This window comes from Brachypodium distachyon, chromosome 2 (genome assembly GCF_000005505.3).
Source record: "Brachypodium distachyon strain Bd21 chromosome 2, Brachypodium_distachyon_v3.0, whole genome shotgun sequence".
Lineage (NCBI taxonomy): Eukaryota > Viridiplantae > Streptophyta > Magnoliopsida > Poales > Poaceae > Brachypodium > Brachypodium distachyon.
The window spans coordinates 1,406,296-1,423,898 of record NC_016132.3 but is presented as its reverse complement, the minus strand read 5'-3'; the positions used below and the strand labels follow the sequence as shown (position 1 = coordinate 1,423,898).

Sequence of the window (17,603 nt, the reverse complement as noted above, 5' to 3'; positions counted from 1 at the left end):
CGGTTAGTGCCTACCGATTAATGCCTCCAACAAGTATCTAAACTAGGTAGAAACGCTAGCAGCTCTGGTTCCAGAAGCCTTGGCTACTTTGTGTCTCCCCACCGTGGCATCTCCTTTCTTTCTCCATCCACTCCCGAAGTTGCAACTTTTTCTGAACTTTTATCTCTGAATCCCGATGGTACGACTTCAGTTACAGCCTCTTGAACAGCAGCAACAACAACAATGCACTGCTTCATCCAATCCAGACAGAATTACTCCATCGTCGAGGAGGTCGATGCCGCGGCAGGTATGCGCGCCACGGCGATCTGCGCGCCACAAGTCGTTCTCGGATGGAGCTCGCTGGCTTTGAATCTCTTTTGTTTGTTATACTCTACCCTTTTTGGCTTTCTCGGCTCGGGCTCCTCTCTTTGTTGTCGGTTCGCTTCGCGGGCGTCTGTATGTACGTGTTGAATGTTCGCCAATGCAACAGCCGACAGGGGAAGGGCGTCATTTTTTTTTTGAAAAGGGGGCTCCCGGCATCTGCATCGAAGCGATGCATACAGCCAATTTATTGCAAAGTTAAAACATCTCAGTATAAAATTCACGAATCACACAAAGTGAAGACAAAAATAAGCCAAATAAAACAAAGATCCTGAAGATAATTCCAATGCATCTTGCAACCTAGCAACAGGCCGCCGGCCAGCCAGGTTGGAGATACCCCGAACGACCGTCTCTAGCCGAGTACACCCAGAAGCCAAAAGCTCCCGCTTGTCCACAGGGAGGAGGGACCAAAGGCGGATTAGAGCGGAAATATCTGCTGAAAATAACCTGCAAAAAGTGAACAACTCTAGCCCTGTTAAAAATAATATCATTTCGACAGTTCTAAATAGCCCAACAGACAGCAGCACACTAAGGCTCACCCGAATATGAGCCTTAATCTTTTTGTCAATCCCATTTAACCAACTCCCAAACAAATTGAAAATATTGGTAGGGGGAAGGGCATGATATAATGGATTAATTTCTGCATAGGCATGTATAAGGAATTATCCGGACGAACCCTCTTGAGTATCATGCAATGATTTTCTTTTTATATTTCGGATATGAATGCACCAACGCACCACCGTGTGCGTGCGATTGCACATTTGTACTCATCGACAGCCGACAGCGACATTACTGGTGCTCATCACTCCCAAAAGATAAAACATTATGATTATCTTGTTTGCGAAGTCATACCGATCCTGCGGTGATCTGAATATCTGATGACCGAATCCATTCCTCCGTTATGTTATGCGCAGACCAACACGTGTAGTTATTTGTATATAGAAAAGTAATTATCTACGATGCAGGACAAGCTTTCTATATTTCGAGAAGTTTCTGATTTTTCCTTCTCCTCTCGATGTAACAAAATATGCCAATCCTTACTTCACAGTTCGGCGGTAGTTTGTTGGCAGGCTCAGGGTGGCGCTCCAAAGTCTTGTCGTCACTAACTCCCCAACTCCCGTGGGTAATTAGCATCCCCGTCCATCGCACAGCGTTGATGTGAACGACCTGCTGACCTTTTATATTTTTTCCAGAAGACGTACGCAAACTTCAACCTTCTTCCAAAGAAGGGAGAAAGAATCAAAAGAGAAGGCAAATTAAGAAGAGTTAATCGACAGGAGCAGGTAAACCAACCCATTCATCCGACTCCACACCCACCCCGTGCAAGAACAACGTACTTCAAGTGCGTTGCCTAGTCTCTCGTAATACGGCAGCTGCAGCTTCACCTCAAATATCTTAGTAACTTGTTTAATTATTTCCCGGAACCTAAGCCAAGTCTTTCACGTGTAGCATCGCTTGGCCGAAACGTGCAAGTCCCTGGCGTTAACACGCGAATGAGCGAAGAGGTTGTGATTGGGACTGAAGGGCTAGCTTTTCTTTTTCTCTTCTTTTCGTAACCTTTTCTTTCTTCTCCTCCTTGTCGAGTTCTTTTTTTACATGGATCATGGAGTGGAATATCTACTGTCCATATCGGATTGAGCCGTGCCTTTTCGCACAGGGAAAAGGAAAAGAAGATGTGTGATTGGGAGTCGAATATAAGAACCGGGTAGTTTAGGTCTCCCGATGCCGCCTCCTGAAGTAGCAAAAAAAATACTGAAAAAAGAGCATCTGTCGTGTTCATTCAGGTACATGTGTCGCTTCGTGATGCAATCTGAGACGTCTTTTTTTTTTGAGGGGACGAGACGCCTGGGGTTAACAGCCGGTTTCGGTGCTTAAATGCTCTTCCCTGTGTTGTGTTGGCCCAGCCCAGCCCAGTCACATAACTGTCCCTGTGTTGTGGTAGGAGAACCACAGACATGTATCCAAGTGAACTTCCAGGTCCATTATCCTAATATGTGCGCATACAATATCCGGGCCGTCTCATGGGCAAATGATGGATCTCGCATGCTCAGGTGCAAGGCCCAGTTCACCACCCGTCTTCTCCGTCTCTCCGGTGCCATGGAGGCTCAGTCACTCGCATCTTTTTTTTTTTCTCTCTTTTCTGTTTTGCCGCCAGGATCAATGCAGAGCGGCAAAGGAAACGAATCCAGCAGATATTCAGCACAGCAGGCTCGAACAGTGCGTACGTGTATTACCACCACCCGTTCTCGGATAAGAAGGAAACCAGAAGAAGAAGAAAAGTATAGAAAGCGCACATTTGGAACCGGAAATATCACGGGAGATTGTCACCGGACCGTCCGTCGCCATCGTGCACGCCGGAAACGACGCCACGAGTGCTTTGTCTCGTTCCATCGCTGGCTTAGCTCGGCTGCATGAGTTGGCCGACCCGGCCGGACAGCCTACTGCTTTCAGAAATCGAGCGGCGCAGCGCACGCGACGCAGACAGATCCCCACCGTCTTCTATCGGGGCCGACAAAGCTTGGCGTGCAGGCAGGCTCGACCGCCCAAGTTGCCCGCGCGAGACAGAAGAAGAGGAAGCAGGAATCGCAGCTAGCTAGGCCAGGCCAGCTAGGCTAGGCTGTCCCAAAATCTTCTTCGGACAGAGCAAGCGGCGGCATGCAACACGTCGCGTCACGTCACGGAGCCAAGAAAATGTATTGCACGACTCGTCCTAGTAGCAGCGGCCACTTGAGCTCGCCGTGGACGGATGGATCTGCGAATGGTCGTAATCTCGGCGGATTTGCCGACATGCGGGGCCCACACGATGTCGGCCCCTTAAATAACCCCTAATAACCGCTTTCCTTAACAAGATATGTCTGGTACTAGTACGTGGTGCCCCCACGGTATTAATTCTCCTTCTTCTTCCTGGATCTCGCGGACCGTACTACTACGTTAGCACGAGCGAGGACGGAGATTTGACACTAGGAAACTGGGACATAAAAGAAGTGGTGCAAACACTTGCAGGAGGTTGCATATGGTCCAGCTTTCACGATGTCGGCATGCGAGTCTGCGGCGCGAGCACATGGCTGCACGCAGCCGCACGCCCCTCTCGGCGCTCACCTTCCGGTTCCAGAGCAAGTCTCCGGCGTTTTCACGTGAACAACGGCTGGACGTGACAGCGTGTGGGGGCTGGAGAGCAATTTGCTTTCCCTGGCGGCGCCGGTTTTCGGGCAGCTGCTCGTGATTTGTGTGTTCTTTATTCTAAAAAAAATGCTAGTGGAATGAGTTGTACTTTGTGAACTTGGGAGACGGCTGCAGGAAGGTGACAAGTGCGTACGGGGCCGACCGATCTCCGGCCAAGAAAAAAGAAAGATGTCTCTTTTGCAATGACCTTGGAGTGCGACGTAATGCGGACAGGACTGGGCTACCACGGGACAAATCTTCATTTTTGTTCCTCGAAAACCTCGTGTACTACCTGTACTCCGTACAGGTATATTTTACTGTCTGGTTAGCTAGGCAATCAGTCTCCATCGAATCGTTTGCCATTCCTGATCCGGAAGTTTACCGGTTCTCAACAGCGATGCGGCCGCAGCCTTAAACGACGGACCCAGCTCGACTCGACTCAAAACTTCAATGGCATCCGGCCGGAGCGCCAAAAAGACACGAGTCGCCGTCATGAGCCGCCAGACCCGGTGCACCGCACCGCGCATGGTTCGACGGCTGCGGCTGCTCGAGCGGCGGCTGGGCCAGAGCAGAGCTTAAGCCCGGCGGCCCATCGCTGAACCGCTGGCGGCTGGCTTTATTAACCCAGTAAGCTAAACCTGAACCGCGAGTGCTCAACGGACCGCCAGCTTAAAAGGACACGCAGAGCCCCGCAGAAACGAGACAAGGAACCCCACTTCACTTGCTTCCCCATTCCCCAACCCCTGTTGCGATTACAAAAAGGGCCGAAAGCCCCAAGCATAACGGAGAGCGCCTCCTCCTCCCTCCTCGTATCTCCCAGCCTCGGCTTTGCTCCAAAGCAGAGTAGGAGGAGGAGTATTCTATAGTGGCTCCCTAGAACAGAGCAGCAGAGCAGAGGGGGAGAAGAGATGAAGCGGACGAGAGCGCAGAACCCCAAGCTCCAGGACCCGCTGGACCCCTCCGCCGCCGTCGCCGCCACCCCCAACCCCAAGCCGCAGCGCCGGGCCAAGCAGCCCCGCCAGCCCAAGGCTCCAGCCAAGAAGACCTCCTCCGCCTCCTCTGCCGCAGCTGCCGCTGTCGATGCGGCTCGCGATGCTGCTGCTGCGGCGGCCGCATCTCCGGCTGTTTCCTCCGGAGCAGACATGGCGGCCACCGTGCCGGACGTGTGCAGCCGAGGCGGAGAAGAGCTGGCGGCGGCGCAGCCTGGAGCGGAGTGGGAGTACCAGCTGGACGGCGGCGGGCTGCTGAGCAACGGCGAGGGGTCGTGGTGGACGTTCGGCGTGGAGGAGGAGAAGCTGCTGGGGTGGTTCCCCTTCGTGGAGGAGGACTTCTTCCGGTGCCGCGGCGCCGACGCCGAGTTCGACGACGACATCTGGAGGATCCACCAAATCTACGAGATCCCCAGCTACGCCGCCAAGTGAAAGATCTAATCTGCATTTGGTGTTCTTCTTAGGAGACGGGGGAACGGACTACTAATCCAGCTTGTTGTCTTAGGCGAGCTTAACTCAGCTAGTTAAACGATGAAAGCTACGCATTGAATGCAATTCCAAGTGCTCTTTCGTTGCTCTCTCTGTCTCTCTGTTCTCCAGTCTTGATTCTTCGTGTTCTTGATTTGGGGGGTTGTTGCTGCGACTTGCTTCGATCCCCCCCTTCTCATTTTCGTCTCTGCAGCAATGGGAGGTGCCACAAGCATTGCATTGTGGGCAAAAACTAAAACAGGAATGCAGGATGATACGGCAGACAGCGCAGAAAGGGAGCTGGCAGGTCATGCCGATTTCTCCGTTTTTGCGCCTAATTGGCCGGTGGTTCACAAAATTTAGGAACGGAGGGGGGCAGTGCACGACAGGGAAAATGATGCATTTCCGTGAATCTCCGGAATTTCTGAAGCTGTACATCGGAGATAATATAGGAAGTTTTATTCGGTTGCATTCTGACAACGGTTCTCATCGAGCTGCTAGACTACAGACTGGGACAATTCCTAGTTTGGATTTCTTGGCGGTGAGTGCTTTTAGCTACAGTACTAGCCACTTGCAATGTTGACTTAATTAGATGTACAAATTAAATTTTGTTAGTTCGCTGTCGCGAAAAAACATGTTTAGTTAACACTGGGATAGATCTGTCACTGGACACTCTTTATCTGGAGTGCGTATGAGTTTAAATTTCACCTTTAATTTCATTAGTTTAACTTGAATCATTGAGTATCTTACGTTTTCAAAATTAGAAGCAGATTTCGCGAGTGATATTCGGTCCTGCCATCTTTCAATCATCATCAGCTTCCTCTACTTGATTCTCAGCTTCCATCCGAACTTGACGAGTGACGCTGCAATGCTCCTCGTCTCGATCTGCGACGTGGCAACAAAACTCGACTCTTTTAGGAGTTCAGTTGGAGCACGTCTCTTGTCCAGTTCGAGCCGAGCAGCGTTTCTTGCTCGGTGCGATGGTTAATGCGCCTAACAAGCAAATCGAACTCTCCTTAGCAGTGTTTCTTGCTTGGTACGATCGATAAGCCTAGCAAGCAAATCGAACTCTTGTTAGCAGCGTTCCTTGCTTGATGGGAATGGATAACCAGGTCGACACGAAAGCACGACTGAGTTACTCGAAAGGCTAGTCAAGAAGTGCCAACCATAAATATATCTACGTATTTCAAACATGCGTGGCGTATATATAAAAAAGAAATGCGTGGTATATATCAAATTAATCAATACTGTTTTTTTTGGAGTGCAAGACTTTCTTTTTTCTGGGGCAAATGTTGGTTTGCCATTGTGTGCACCGATTGATGCGATTTTTTTCCTTTTTATAAAAACATCCTCGCAGCCGGAATGTCGCTGTCCTCCATTTACACCATCTTCTACTATGCCATCACTGTCTACTTCCCTGGCTCAACTCTTGTTCCTTGCGATGTCGTCTGTCACTCTGTCCTAATTCATGGCCGGAGTTAAAGTGCATGTCGTTTTAGGAGTAGTACTCCATGGCGGTCAAGGACACGAAGCTTCCGAACAGAAAGTGTAGATTATATACGGTGTACGTGCATACACATATATACACTGGCCATACTACTACCGGCTAGCAATCCAGGAGGAGTATGTCTGGCCGCGATCGATCGGATCCACCGTCCGTCGTCCTAATCAAATCGCCTATGATCCTTCTCTGGTTGACGTGCTCCTTATCTCTGCAATGCAATGAGCCTATGGTGCTGCAGGATGCGGCGCAGCGCCGACATGGGGGCGGGAAAGTGACCGTGGTCCGCCATGTGCACTCGCAGCAGCAGAATCGATCGACCGGTTGTGTCTCTGCTTGCTATGCTCACGCCATGATACGTGCCCCGCATGTTGGCTGCCGCTGCTGCTGCTTGCCACGGCCCGGCATGCTTGCATGCGCGCGCAATCAGCATTCAGCGTCGACATGCTATCCCTCTGCCTTTATGAGAACCGCTGGCCATAGCAGTAGCAGTAACAGGGATGGTACTGCTCCTGCCAGCCAGCCCTACCAGCATAGCTGATCCTTTGACCATCATTAAACAGAGAAACCAGACTAGTAGCAGTACAGTAGTAAAGCGCTGGTCGAGCGCGATCTGGTCCATTTGTTTGTTCGGTTCCGTGATGGCGGGATGAGCTGTTGTCGATCATTATAGGCGCCTATTAACATTTGTTTCGGCGCAGATCTCGCAACCTGCTTTAGTTCCCCCTAGGAAACTTAAAATGGTCAAGCTAGTGGTCAGCAGGGCGAATACGTACGGCTGTGCTGTGTGCTCCACATCCATTAGCCGCACAAGAAACGTCGATTAACCACGACTTGGCATTTCCTACTCGGTCACCAGAGAGTTAACTCCGTCAAGTGTCCAGCAGAACGAATGCGACCTTCTTCCAGGCAAAGTACTACCATCAGTAGTAGTATTTCTTTTCGAAATCTATATACTACTCCGATATCGGTAACTATCACATCACCATCATGGCTGTATAGCGTTTTCGATGGCGCACAGGAAGAATTTAAAGGCGGTCAACATCTCGAAGGCGATCGATCGATCAACCCCTGCGCCGCGCCGGAGGAGGACGGGACAGAGAGCACTCACTGTCACCTGTCCACCGTAATTTATTTACTTCCAGCACAAAATCTGAGTGTCGGCAGGCAACCAAGTAAGTACACCCAGATGTATACAGCGAGGCAGACACCTGTCCTCGCTCGCGCCGATGGTCCGTGCACGATCGCGGAGGAACAAAGCCGTCCGCCTCAGAAAAGGAAACCCCCGCTACCTTCCTGCGTCCTCTACTGTACTGTAGCAGCACTACTCTTGTACGCCGTGCCGACTATTGCCCGGTGGTCCAGTACATACGCGGTACTAATATACAGTGGGCTAGTGGGCCGACAAGGGCGATCCGCAGGCGCGCACAAGCAAAGCTGTCCCATAGCCCAAACCGAACCAAACCACGGGGTGGCGTGGCGCGTGTGTAGTGGATGGATCTCGTTCACGTGATGCACGGCACGGGGTTCCAAGTGGCAGCGGTAGTCGGCAGGGGTTGATGGGACTGCACTGCACGCTTCCTTCGGTCGGGTCGGGTCCGGTCGGGGTCTGGTCTCCACGTACCTGGACGGCTGGACCTTGGTTTTGTGCGTCTGGCGCCGATGTTTCTTTCTTTCCTGATGGTGCTCCTCTATCCGCCATCGGCGGAACAGCTGTGCTGTGCAGTGCCAGGCACGTCCACCACGCGGGATGGATGGGATCAGTTCGGATCCTGACGGACACTGACAAGAGCCTGCTTCAACCGTCGGCAATGCATGTATGCCTGTCCGAAATGGCAGATCACTTGCAGAGGAAAAACAATGGTACTGCTACTGGAGTACAACAATGTGCCAGGGTCGGCATGTTACCCCTGCCGTGTTTTTTTTTTTTTTCTGAGAGTGAAGTACTAGTATGTCTCGCTGTAAGAAAAACCTACCGGCCTTCAGGGGTAAAAGAGGGCCCTCGAGTCCTGGACCACTTCGTCAAACCTGCAGGCGCATACAGCGTGACAATTAATAATAAAGTGCACTACTCCCCTGCTGCTGCAGACTGCAGCGTACTGCGAAACCTGCTGTTACAGTATTTTTCTCCTTTAAAAAAACAGGGAAAAAGCTTTGTTGAAGGCGCACCGCCGACAGAGACGCATCTTGTGGTTCGTGTCGTGGCCTCGATCCCGTAGCCAGGTGCAGGTCTAGTAGGGCATGGTGGCCTGGCCGGGGGGAGCAGCGCAGGCATGCGCGCACCATACAGGCTAGCTAGGCTACATTACGTAGCATGGCCTGTTTCCCGGACCGATTTGACGTTCCTGGTTCCGGTGCGCGCGAGCGGCTCGCACCCGTTCGATCGGCCGCTGGTTTCGTGCCGCGTCCACCGCTGCCTCTCTAGCTTTGCTCTACCGTATACTCCGGCTTGGCATTCCGAAACGATTTACTAGTACTAGTAGTACGAAGCAAGAAAGATCGGGCTCTCGCTGTTCCGCGCCTCGGGCTCGGGGACGAGGAACGAGTCTGGGCCAGAATCATGTCCGAACAAGGTGCACGATACGGGGTGGTTCCAAGACGAGAGCGTGAACAGGCATTTAAGAAAGGGACAACGTGCATGTCGACGGTTCACGGCCGTACGTACGTGCTCCACGTTCACGTTTATCCATCTATCTATCGATCGGCCCGTGCGTCCCGTGGTCTACAAGAAAGGTCAGCTCCTCGGGCTACACGAAAGGTGGCGTGACAGAACGGCGCTTTTTGTTTGTTCGTTTCTCCTCGACCACCACGCCACTTTCTTCCTAGCACACTCACACAAACATGCATCCCTTGGTCGAGGATCTAATTAAACCAATGAAACATGACTTTTCTATCACATATTTTTGAAAAAATTATAGATTTTATATGTTCTATTTTGTAATGGGTATAATTTTTATTATACAAGAATCATGTTAGGTTAGTTAACTTTCCAGACTAGGGATGCGTAGGGACCCTGTACGGAAACGGAGGGAGAACACGATTGCGAATTGCTCGTCAGTTTTCTGTACCCGGGCAGTTTCACAAAATCTTGTTACCGACTGGCCGGACGCTGGTGCTTTGCAAGTTCGCTTTTGCTTGCGTTGCGCAGGCAAAAAAAAGTTCGAAGCAGGTCGCAATAACGAAAATAACATGGAAAAGAAACTGAAAACAGGGCCGCATTTTAGCTGGGCTTTTCGACAAAGAACGATTCCTTTTTTTTGCGAGGAAGAAAGAAAGAACGCTTCCTCTGCCGCCAAAGTTACACGGGCTTTGCGGTTGGGTTCCATATTCGCCGTGGGTCTGCAACAAGCTTTTTGCGTGGACCAATGGGCTTGTGTTAACTGCTGTACCAATTTCACGTGGAATGAATTTCTGGCCCAATAATGTACTCTGGCCCAGTTGAGTAGAAATCGGGGCTCCAGTTTTTTTGTTTTCAGCGGAAAACGGGGCTCCAGATTATTTATTTTTTGTTTTTAATTCGAAGAAAGGATTCTTTTATTTTTATTTTATTTTTTTGCGAATAAACGGGGCTCAAGTTAATGTACTCTGGACGGCAAAACAAGGCACCGGGAGAAAACTTATGGTATAATGCAGCCTGGACGGAAGAATGATCAGAGAGACAATTTGTGTTGCTGTGGTGATAGGAAAGAGAAGTACTCCGTATAATGTAACATGAAATTTTCTTCTTGTTCTTTCAGTCTTTCCCTTGTGCACGAGTTCAGTAAAGTTCAGCACACCATAAAAATGCAGTTTTATTCCCTGCAATGCTTCCTCAATGATCGAATCGAATCAGAGTTCAGAGATTGGTAGTACGTGTTACAGAAACGACCCAACCAAATGCCAATCAGCAGCATCATGGCACGAACTAGCTAAGACTCTAAATTAGATACCGAAGAACGAAAGCACAGGGAGAAAGCTTTGGCCGATTGGCCTCCGATCCTACGCTTGGATGTGCATGTTCCAGGTCATGGTGAAACTCTTGCCCAGCGGCAATGCCAGCCCGCCCACCTCCACCATCACGCTCCTCTTCTTCCCCACCTCCTGCAGCTTCTCGTCCGCGCCAACGAAGTGAGCACTCGCCACGGCAATGGCGGTAGCATCGGCTTCCTCAGTGCCATCAACCCGGACAGCAAGATCTCTCCCGGAGCCCTCGAGCCCGAGCACCGAGAGCTTCTCAACAACGAGCCCCTTCTTCAAGCTATAACTCCCCATCGAAACCTCAGACCGCACAGTCACCTCCTTGCCGCCCCTCACGCTCGCGTGGAACCGCACGTAGGTCGCTTCTCCTTCCGCGAGCACCATGGCCGGCCGCTCGTCGTCGTCCACGTACACGGCGCCCTCGGCGTCGGCATCCGCGGCGCCGAACGGGAACGCGATCACCAGCGTGAACGGCGTCGCCCTGGCGTCCCTGGAGATGCTGCCGCCGCGCTGCAGCGGCAGGACCGTGCCCTCGTGCACGTGCACGTTGATTTCGTTCAACGGCGCGTCCAGCTTCACGGCGTCGCCATTGTTGCCGGACACGATTACTTTCCTCGTGTCGAACAGGTTGTACCATGTCCCAGGCGGGAACACGGCGCTCACGGAGGTCGCGCCCTGCTCCAGGACAGGGGACACCATAACGCTGTCCCCAAGCAAGAACTGCGTGCTGACGCCGTAGCCTGGCACGAAGTCCGGGAATGCAAAGAAGAGCGGCCGAGCCACGGGAGCGCCGCTCTGGTGCGCGTGGTAGTTGAGCGTGTAGAGGTACGGCAGCATCCTGTAGCGCATGCCGAGCGCGTTCCGGGCCGACTTGGCCACTGAGCCCCAAATGTAGAGCTCCTGCCTCGGCGACGCGAAGTTGGCATGGTCCCTGGAGAACGGGTAGAAGGCCCCGAGCTCGATCCACCGGCTGCAGAGCTCCTCCAGAAGGTTGGGATCCGCAGGGTAGAACCCGCAGATGTCCGCGCCGACCATCGGCATGCCGAAGATGCCGAAGTTGAGGATGGTGGAGATGGAGTACCGGAGGTTCTCCCAGGTGCCCTTGTTGTCACCGGTCCAGTGCGCGGCGTAGGCGCCGGACCCGACGAAGGTGGAGCGTGTCAGGATGAAGGGCCTCTTGCCCTGGAGACCTTGAAGCCCCTTGTGGGTGGCAATGGCCTGCGAGAAGCCGTACAGGCTGTGCGCGTTGTACTCCAGGATGCCGTTGTAGTGCGTGGCGCTGGTGGCGATGGTGTTGTAGCCGAGGGGGGCCGACTTCCCGGAGGCATTGATCTTGTACGGTGGATCGTCCCATCTGGTGTTGGTGAGGTTCTTGCAGTCCAGGCAGCACAGCCATGGCTCCTTGGAGTTCGGCACCGGGCACTTGTGCGTCGTCGGGATGGTGCACTTGCCGGTGCAGAAGTTGGAGACTTCGTTCATGTCGATCCAGAGCCCGTCCACTGGGACAAGCTCATGGAACCTCCGGACCTCGTCGATCCACCATGACGCGCCGTTCGGGTTGAGGAAGTCCGGGAAGTAGACGGGGCCTGGCCAGACCTGGGCAAGGTATGGCTGACCGTCTAGCTTGATGAAGATGTCGCGTTCCATGCCACGCTGGTACACGCCGTATGAGCTGTTCACGGCGATGCCGGGGTCTATGAGGACGATGTACTTCATTCCCTGTGCATGGATCTTGTCGAGGAACGCTAGCAGCTTCGGGCGAGGATAATTGACAGGGTCCAGTGTGAAGTCCTTCGCGGCATCCATATGGTCATCATCGTTCCAGATCACGTCAAGGGGTATCTGCGCATTCCGGTAGCCCTCCACGACCGCCTCGACTACCGAAAGATTCTGGTATCCCCACCTGCATTGATGGAAACCTGAACATAAAACATTGAGAGGCTATCAGATTACTGTGTGAAAATTGCTACCTTTGGTGCTGCAAATGCTCTTTTGTTTAAATTTGGAATGATTACAGAGTAAAAATCTATATGATTTACATCTATTATGCTGCATGTACATTTCTAACTTTACCTGCGATGAAAACAAGTATTTTTGGTGATAGCAGTTGGACCACATCTACTGCAAGAAATCAAATGCAAGACTACTGGCAAATTTATTGCTGTTTGATATTTTCTCTCGGGTCTCTGACCATATACAGAGCATGTTTTGTTTTGGTTTTTACTGTGACTTTTTCAGAGCAAGCTGGTCCATGAGCTGGGAATATCAGTACAATGCAAGTGAAGTTATCACGTGAGACACAGCTAACAATATCTTGTACAAACAAATACAAGATATTATTGACAAAGGTATTCATGATGGTCACCATATTATTTATCTGAATCCATAAATGCTGTCAATCACCTATGATGATTTACTACAGAGCTAAAGACAGGTAATTGCTCGTAATTCAGCTGGTATGCTAATGGTTTGTGTTCAAAACCCCAAAGGTAGTACTAGTATTTTATCTGTAAAAAAACAAACTAGCCCCAAATATGATAGACTGATTGGTCTGTCATGCCTAACCCAAAATCATTAGATTATATGTACAGAATATTACAACTAGAGAAAGTTAAGTAGTGCTGCCAACAATTACACAATATGATTAAAGGAAGTAAACAACAGTCTACCAAGGTTTTTACCCAAAATCCAGTCGGGAAACCGGAAAATTTCTATGATGAAATAATTTTAGAGAAATCAGCAAAGCAAACTCAAAAACTAATACTAGGAGATTCACACTGTTACCAGGAAGGTATAATGGATTATGTTACGATGATTCCTAAAGCACAAAACAAACAGATTCAGAGAAGTACTGGAAACAAGGAGACAAGCTTTGCTACTTTTCTGGATGGACCTACAACTGATTCCGCGCATATACTGATGACTAATATAGCAACACTGCTTCCAGAAACGTTACAATTACAGGGGGGCTACTGTAGTTGTTTTTACATTATCTACACAGCATTGATTAGGGACAACAGTTCAAGGAAAACAATTTTGCTCTCTGCAGTCTTCTGAAACTGAACCTAAAATAGTGTGCACCTAACTGACAATATTCCACCCTTACCGGATTATCCTGTGATGATGCCTAGACCACAACTGAACAGATTCACATGAGTATGCCTTATACTACTTGCAAACAAGGAGACCAGCCTTGCTATTTTTCTGGATGAACCTACTGATTATGCCGGCATATATATATTTGGATGACTTGTACAGTAAAACTGCTAGCAGAAAGGTTACGATTATATTTTTCTTTTATATGGCTGAGTATGGCACATTATCTACACAGCATTGGCTAAAGACAACAGCTCCAGCAAAACAAAAACAAAAAAAATACTCTCTGCAGCCTACTGAAACTGAACCTAAATTAGAGTGCACCAAACTGGCAATACTCCACTCATAGCATATGAAACCTATATGTGATCAGTCATTTTGGACGCTAGCTAACCGTCTGATCAGGTGTCGAATGGATCAAGAGTAACCATATAAAAACATTAAAAATCACAACACAATTTAATCCAAAAAAATGAAAACAAGATAAGGCAGAGCCCATCATGAGTCTCACCAAATGCCCAATACGGCATGGGCGCAGGGCGGCCGATCATGGCCGTGTACTGATCAACTACAGCGAGCGGCGTCGGCCCGGCGAAGAAGTAGAAATCAAGGAGACCCCCAATGACCTTATACGTCAGCGAATCCCCTCTATAGAAGACATCCATGGCATTGCTGTTCAGCAGCAGCACGGCATGGGCGACGCCATGGCCGCCGATGTTCCTGAGGTCGACGTACACCGGGTGGGAGCCATAGAGATCAGTGTTGAGATTAATGGCGGAGGCGTCCGTGGTGAAGATCGTGTAAGGGTCGTTGGGGCGGAGCTTGATGCCGCCCGGCTGCGTGTTCTCGCCCAGCCCGTACAGGGCGGCGTCCTTGGGCAGCCGCGTGGTGAGCTCCAGGTACTGGTCCTTGAAGACCAGCGGGCCGCCATGGCTGGTGTTGAAGAGAGTCTGGCCCGTGGATTTCCTGTGCACCGCGAAGTGGAACGGGTCGCGGCCGTAGGTGAAGGACAGAGACTGTCCGGAGTACTCGCCGGTGGTGAAGGGGGCGCCGCCGGGGAGCTTCGTTAGGGGCGGCGCTGGCTCGCGTGGGAGAAGGTCGTAGGGGACCTCCCACCTCTGCTTCTCTGCGTCCGTTATCTGCACCCTTACTCTGTCCTGGGTCTCGTGCCTGAAGAAACAACATTGTGTGATATTGCGCCATTAGAAATTAAGCCATGAAGCTTGGGCTCTAACAATAAATCAGGAGCTACTCAATACTCATGATTGGAATATTAAAAGTGGGAGAGAGATCATTGGAGCATGAAAACACATGGGAATCTGACACAAACAAGGGGAACAAGTAACTGAACATTTCGCTGCCTAGCTAAGACTCTCCCTCAAAATTGGAGTGGCAATTGTTGTTTATTCTTGAAGAGATGAACAGATAATTTATGTTGCAACCACAAACATTCCCCTCAAAGCTACCGGTACTACTACTACTACTACAAAGCGCGGTTTAATATTAATGAAGGGGTCGGCGGTACCAATGGAACATACAGAACACTGTGCAAAAATAAAAAATAAAAACTGGTGAAGGACGAGCTAGGAGCAAAGATTTGTTGCTTACTTGACGAAGAGCCTGAGGCGAGCGATGTCAGGGCCATAGGTGGAGCTGGGTTGCTTAAGCTGCAGGGAGCCGACGAGGCCTCCGCCATTGGGGAGCTCGACCAGGGACACCAGCTTGTACCCGAACCCGGCAGCAGCCTTGGGTCGTGGCGGATGTGCCTTTGCAGGAGCAGCGACGGCGCCATTGCTGCTGCCCACCAAGGTCAAGAACAGGAGAAGGAGGCGCCATGGGAAGAGATGGGGAGAGAAACGAGTGACGAGCATTTTTCTTCTTCTGGTTTCTCTCACTCACACTTCACTGCCTTTTTTTTTTGACTTCACTGGCTGGCTCACTCGTTTAGCAGAGGCTCTGCTCGCAGCAGTGTCACGAGCGAGTGTGGAAGATGAGAGTGAGAGAGAGACGTTATGAATTATGATGAGTGATGAGAGTAATGAGGGGGTGTGAACAGTGTCAGTACTCGGTCCTGCATGCATTGAGTGCCATTGTACAGCATGCAGTGTATGTATATGGAGCACGGTGTGTCCTACCTTTATAGACGACGACCTGTGCTCGAGGAGTTCTTTGTGCCAGTGCTTGACAGGTGGACCCGTGCAAACTACAGCGGTTACCAAGGCCTGATTGCTGCTGGTAAAACAAAGTTATGCCTCATGGTATCCAGTTTTCACCCCCAAAAGATGCTGTACATTCTACATTTCGTACTCCGTTTCACAGATCATGGTGTATGAAAAGTTGCCCTTTTTTACCGAAGTACTATTACAGTATGTACTACCATATTCTGCGACGAAGCGAAACGTTGCTAGTACTACCAGTAGAGTAAAACTGAACCTCACTCCAGCTCGCCTCGCATCAAAGACACCTCGACAGGTACGTACTGTATTACTCCACGTAGACCCGTAAAGTTGTAGCAAAAGATGCTGCTGCGTCGTTTTTCTTTCGTTTTGGCCTTTGCAGAAACCGAAAAGTGGCCGGTGCATCCATTTGTCTGTTTGGTAGACGTGATTACAGAGAAAACACACACGGAGTAAGAGAAGCAGAGAGCGTGCGGTTTTTTTAAGCACGCGGTTCGACGAGATCGAGAGGATAATCACCGAAAAGCTGAGTACAGAGGGGCCCCGGTGACCATTGAGGCATGTTCGTTCTCGAGGCGCTACAAACTTTGGGCAGACAGCAGCTATTAGTACTAGTACGTTTAGGCTGCAGTTTTCACATGGCAAGCCTAAAATGTTGTCCGTTTCTCTGAGGCTTAAGCTCGTGTCGTGTTATTAACTGTAAACAATGATGGAAACAGAACCGATCATTTATATATACTGCCTCGAATTTTTGCATCACTCAGAGACAGCGCACCAAGAAAGATACCAACACCCTCTGACTGATATCTACATGGTGATTTTAAGGTTATATAAAACATGGTGATTTGTGCTCTCTAGCTACTGTCGTGCCCTTTGTCGCTGCAGGAAAAAAAAAGGCGTGAAAGAAAGGACGTCCATACAAGTACTGTGTAACGCCCTGAGTCCCTGACATCCGCGAATGCGATTACGCTGTATTGATGCAGTTGAAACAAAAATATAAAATAGTCTAGACAATATATTTATATTTTCGACACTTCCCCTCGCGTCCAGGCTATTTTAGTTTTTAGACCTTTTGGTTCTGATATCATGTAAGACTGATGCGGTAGCCAATTGAACCAAATTCCGAACTTATGAAAAGAGGCTAGCATATATATTCATATTCTCAACACTCACTCTCACGTTTAGGCTATTTTAGTGCTTAGCGTGGGTTTGGTGTAGGCCGCAAAATCTTTTTTTTTAATACTGCATGAGCAGGGTCTCGAACTTGACTCTGATATCATGTTAAGATACCCCATCTAGCCATCTATACCAAAAGACCGATCTGATAGGAAGACGGGATTTGATATACTTAACACCCCCTTTCACATCCGACGTGGATGTGTAAATTAAGAAAGAAACTCCCCCACGCCCGACGTGGCGCGTGGATAATATTGGGAAAATGCAGGGGATTGAGACTCGAACTCGAGACCTTTTGGCTCTGATACCACGTAGAAATATGAGATTGGAATCCTAAATCGGTATTCCACGATGCTTGATGTTGTATTAATCTGACCCTCATATGGGGTATATATAGAGGTACAATAAGAAAGATAGACTTGGAGTACGAGATAAGTAATTCGTTAAACCTATTCTATCTTATCTCTAATACCAACCATGTTTATATTTCTAACATAAGGAACATGGGGAAGACAGGGGACCCAAGCTCAGGAAAAATCGGGAACAAACGGAGGCATATACACATGGGAATATTTTGTCCCTCGCCAGGAAATCGGTGGCCCGGTGCGTTTTCGTGTCCAATCTCGGTCTCGTTCACGTCACTCAACGTCCATCATCGGTTAACTGATTGATTGATTTTCTCTTCCTTGTTCTTTTTTTTTCTGAGAGATCTCTTCC

General features: G+C 49.9%; 2 protein-coding genes across 2 annotated transcripts; one reads left to right on the top strand and one right to left on the bottom strand.

Moving 5' to 3' along the window:
* The first annotated feature begins 4,229 nt into the window (after positions 1-4,229).
* LOC100832138 lies at positions 4,230-5,093 on the top strand. Its single transcript, XM_003567966.4, has one exon. It carries the CDS (start codon positions 4,431-4,433, stop codon positions 4,941-4,943), a length of 513 nt encoding a protein of 170 aa, XP_003568014.1. The 5' UTR covers positions 4,230-4,430; the 3' UTR covers positions 4,944-5,093.
* A 5,148-nt stretch (positions 5,094-10,241) lies between these two features.
* LOC100830622 (alpha-xylosidase 1) lies at positions 10,242-15,638 on the bottom strand. Its single transcript, XM_003567961.4, has 3 exons — positions 15,142-15,638; positions 14,045-14,703; positions 10,242-12,356 (listed from the first exon to the last, which is right to left on the bottom strand). Exons 1-3 carry the CDS (start codon positions 15,402-15,404, stop codon positions 10,459-10,461), a joined length of 2,820 nt encoding a protein of 939 aa, XP_003568009.1. The 5' UTR covers positions 15,405-15,638; the 3' UTR covers positions 10,242-10,458.
* Between the last annotated feature and the right edge of the window lie 1,965 nt (positions 15,639-17,603).

Coding starts and splice junctions, on each gene's coding strand:
- LOC100832138 (XM_003567966.4), top strand. CDS start 4,431: ATGAAGCGGACGAGAGCGCAGAACCCCAAGCTCCAGGACCCGCTGGAC.
- LOC100830622 (XM_003567961.4), bottom strand. CDS start 15,404: ATGCTCGTCACTCGTTTCTCTCCCCATCTCTTCCCATGGCGCCTCCTT. Junction 14,704..15,141: donor CGCCTCAGGCTCTTCGTCAA/GTAAGCAACAAA, acceptor TTGTTTCTTCAG/GCACGAGACCCAGGACAGAG. Junction 12,357..14,044: donor CATGCCGTATTGGGCATTTG/GTGAGACTCATG, acceptor TTTTATGTTCAG/GTTTCCATCAATGCAGGTGG.